This window comes from Tachysurus fulvidraco, chromosome 2 (genome assembly GCF_022655615.1).
Source record: "Tachysurus fulvidraco isolate hzauxx_2018 chromosome 2, HZAU_PFXX_2.0, whole genome shotgun sequence".
NCBI lineage: Eukaryota > Metazoa > Chordata > Actinopteri > Siluriformes > Bagridae > Tachysurus > Tachysurus fulvidraco.
In genome coordinates, this window is record NC_062519.1 from 32,431,454 (window position 1) to 32,435,633 (window position 4,180).

At 33.8% G+C, this 4,180-nt stretch overlaps 1 protein-coding gene across 1 annotated transcript; it reads left to right on the top strand.

Moving 5' to 3' along the window:
• Nucleotides 1-1,103: 1,103 nt before the first annotated feature.
• LOC125140094 (endochitinase A-like) lies at nt 1,104-3,827 on the top strand. Its single transcript, XM_047807500.1, has 2 exons — nt 1,104-1,469; nt 3,366-3,827. The coding sequence occupies exons 1-2, from the start codon at nt 1,188-1,190 to the stop codon at nt 3,825-3,827; spliced, it is 744 nt and encodes a 247-aa protein (XP_047663456.1). The 5' UTR covers nt 1,104-1,187.
• The last annotated feature ends 353 nt before the right edge of the window (nt 3,828-4,180 follow it).

Sequence of the window (4,180 nt, forward strand, 5' to 3'; positions counted from 1 at the left end):
CTCGTAGGATTTGTTACAATGAATAAAGGACAAACTACAACAAGTGGTAAGATGCTATGTAACTAATTACGAATATACATATATATTTTGAAAAATATAATATTAACCCGATATTGTTACCATTCTGCATGCTGTATACGTTAATCATGTAATCTAATTTTCATTTGTCTATTTTAGATTTTGGCTTTGTATATTTTTGGTTATCCACAGTGTAAAACACAATTAAACAAACTAAAAGAAACATTAATTTGTCATCAAATATAAAGTAATAGGGAGGTAAATATTAATGTGTTAATCATTATAGCACAATTAATGTACAGAATTTTATAATGGACATGCATGTAATCATTAGCACTGTATATGCATGTTAAAGACACACACATACATTAATTGTAAATAATTACCATTTCATTTTAATAAATGCTATGTGTATTTATACAGTTGTTTAAATGCTACAAATTTTGTCTTCCTAGATTTTAAGATGTATCATTTTAAGAAACCTTTATTATTCACATGTTTTCAATTGCTTAAATTTAAGACATTGTCAAAGTCAGCTTTCCATATTCTGTTAATTGAATAACAGTAACTAAAATGCACTACAGGTTAAGCAAATAATATTGAAAAAATATATATTTAACATGTCTACAGTTTCAACTCAAACAATTACTGTTAATTTTTTTCACAGAACCAGTATCTCCCTCAGTGTCCAGCTTTTTTAAACAACCATCTAAAACTGAAACACAATCTTCAATTGCATTTACAACATCACACCCTACTTCCACAAAATCACCAACAGATCTCACATCAGCATCTGAACCGCCAGAAACTTTGTTAAGGCCATTGATTACAAAATCAAAAGCTACTTCCCCAGAATCATTTACAGATCAAGAAACAACATCTGAATCTATTGTAAAATTATCAACACTGTCAGTTACATCATCACCATCTACTTCCCGAGAATCATTTAAAATTCAGTCAGCAACATCTGAACCTCCAGAATCAACAAATTCATTTGCAGTATCAGCTCCTACTTCACCAGAAACATCTACAGAACACTCAACATCAGAGTCTACAGATATGTCAATAAAATCAATTACCACAATACCATCTACTAAGGCAGAATCAATTACTCATCACTTTTTAACATCTCAAGACACAAAAACTTCATAAAAACTTTAACAGATAGCATGTCACTACCTACTAATACAAAATTATTTGCACAGCATTTATCAACATCTGAACCTCTGGAAGCTTCGTTCAGACAAACAGTTAATGTCTCTCCAAGTACATCCCCAAAATCAACAGCTGAATTTCCAGAAACTACACAAAAAGTTACAGTGTCACCATCTGCTTTTTCAGAAACATCTAGATATTACTCCTCAACATCTGAAACTCTAGAAACGTCATCAACGAACTCAGTCAAAGATTCAGTACATACTTTATTAGAATTATCTACAGAAAATTTAACAGCTGAATCAACAAAAACATCAACACAATATTTATTTACAGCCTCACAGCTTGACAACAGATCATTCATTTACAACTGAATCTCCAGAAACCTCAACAACACAATCAGTTACATCACCACCTACCTCAATAAAATCATTAAGCTGTGAATACCCAGAAACTTTATCAAAACAAACAATTAGCACATCACCTCCTACCTCACCAGAAATATCTATAAATCACTCAATAACTGAGTCTATAGATACATCAGAAAAATCAATTACCTCATTACCAACTACTTCTGCAGAATTATATAAACATTACTTCTAAACAACCAAAGCCACAAAGGTTTCTTCCACACAAATAGCTGAAGTGTCACAACATATTAACACAGTATCACAAACAGATCACCTCTCAACATCTGAATCTCCAGAAACTTCACAAAGACAAACAGTAAAAGACTCAGAATCATCACCAGATCAGTCATCATCATCTAAAGCTTCAGAATGTTCAACAAATCCATTCACAGCATCACAACCTGCTGCTTCAAAATTGTCTACAGGTCAAGAATTAACAACTGAAGCTACAGAATCCTTATCAAAAGATCAGCTATCAACATCTGAATTTCCAGAAACTACATCAAGACAAACATATAAAGTATCACCATCTACTTCAAATGAATCACCTAAAGATCACTCTTCATCTAAAGCTCCTGAAATGTCATCAACACAAATGGATTGCACCACAATCATTTACAGATCACTCAACAACATCCAAATCTGCAGAAACTTCATCAACAAACTCAGGTAAAGGATTAGCTACTGCTTCAAAAGAATCTTCTACAAATAATTCACCAACTGAATCTACAGCAATGCAAACAGCAACAGCATCTTCACCTACTTCATCGGAATCATCTAGACATAATTCAAAAACTGAATCTTCAGAACCATCATCACCAAATTCAGTTACAGCATCACAACCTGCTTCTGTAGAATTACTACCTGATCACTCAATAACACCTAAAGCAACAATAAATTCATTAACATCATCAGTTATGTCATCAATATTAAACTCCCTTAAACCATCATCAAGTCACTCACCAAGAACTGAATCCCAAGAAAATCTATCAATATTATTGGGGAACTTATCAACATCAACCTCCCTAGAATCATCTTCAGGTCAATCATCAACAATGAAATATCCACAAATGTCATCTCAACAAACAATCTCCGCTATAGTATCTACTTCAACATCTAAATACATCCAGTAACTTCAACTAATTCAGTCAAAGCATCACTACCTGCTTCTGTAGTATTGCCAAAAGATTATACATTAATACCTGAAGCTAAAAAAACTACATTAAAACCATCAGTTACACCATCACAAAGTGTATCATTTACTTCCACAGTATTATCTACACATCACTTTCTAAAATCGGAAGCCACAGAAACATCAACAAGACAAGCCGTTTCAGTGGTACCACCTACATCTCCATATTTGCCTACAGGTCACTCATTAACACCTGCAGTTCCAGACATGTCACCAAACCAATAGTTACAACATCACCAACTACATGGCTAGAATCATCTCCAGAACACGCATCAAAATCTGAATACAAAGAAAATATTTTAACACAAACAATTACTGTGTTAACTGATACTTCATCAGAAATGGATAGAGTATCACAAACTACTAAGATTGAATCAACTACAGATCACTCTTTAACACCCGAATCTCTGGAGATATTATTAAAACAAACAGTTGCAGCCTCTTCATCTACCTATCACTCATCTACAAATTCAACACCTTCAGTTAAAGCATCACCATCTCCCTTCCCAGAAGCATCCAAAAATCATTCAACAACTGACTCTCCAGAGTTCTCAACAAAATCAGTCACATCACCACCTACTTCTCCACAGTCTTCTCCGCATCACTTGTTAATGTCTGAAAATTCATCAACACCATCAGTTACAACATCACAAGCTATGTCGCCAGAACCATCATCAGTTGACTTCTTGACATATGAAATACATGAAACTTCAAAAATGTCATCAACACCATTGATTACAACATCATCTATGTCACAAGAATCACCTCCAGATCACTCATCAAAATATGAATCAGCTAAAACTGTATCAACACCTTCTATTTCCTCAGAAGCATCTACAAATCATTCAACAAGTAAATCTACAGACACATCAACAAAATCAACTGTTACATTACCCTCTTCTTTCACTAAATTATTTACACATCACTTCTCAAAATCTGAAGTCACAAAAACTTCATCAATTCAAACAGATAGCTTGTCACAACCTACTAAATCAGAACCATTTACAGATAATTTTTCAGCATCAGAGTCACAAACAGTAACAAACAGTTAAAGCCTCTTCATCTACTTCCCCAGGATCATCTTCAGATCACTTAACCTCACCTGAATTTCCAGATAATTTAACACCATCTGTTAGGACATTACCATCTCACTTCCCAGAAGCATCTACAAATCATTCAACAAATGACTTTCCAGTGTCCTCAACAAAATCAGTCACATCACCACCTACTTCTCCACATTACTTATTAATGTATGAAAATTCATCAACACCATCAGTTACAACATCACAAGCTATCACACTGGAATCTTCTTCAGATAATTTATCGACATCTGAAATACCTGAAGCCTCAAAAATGTCAACAACATCATTCGATACATCATCATCTACGTCGCTACAATCACTTC

Coding starts and splice junctions, on each gene's coding strand:
- LOC125140094 (XM_047807500.1), top strand. CDS start 1,188: ATGTCACTACCTACTAATACAAAATTATTTGCACAGCATTTATCAACA. Junction 1,470..3,365: donor TATCTACAGAAAATTTAACA/GCTGAATCAACA, acceptor ACTTCTCCACAG/TCTTCTCCGCATCACTTGTT.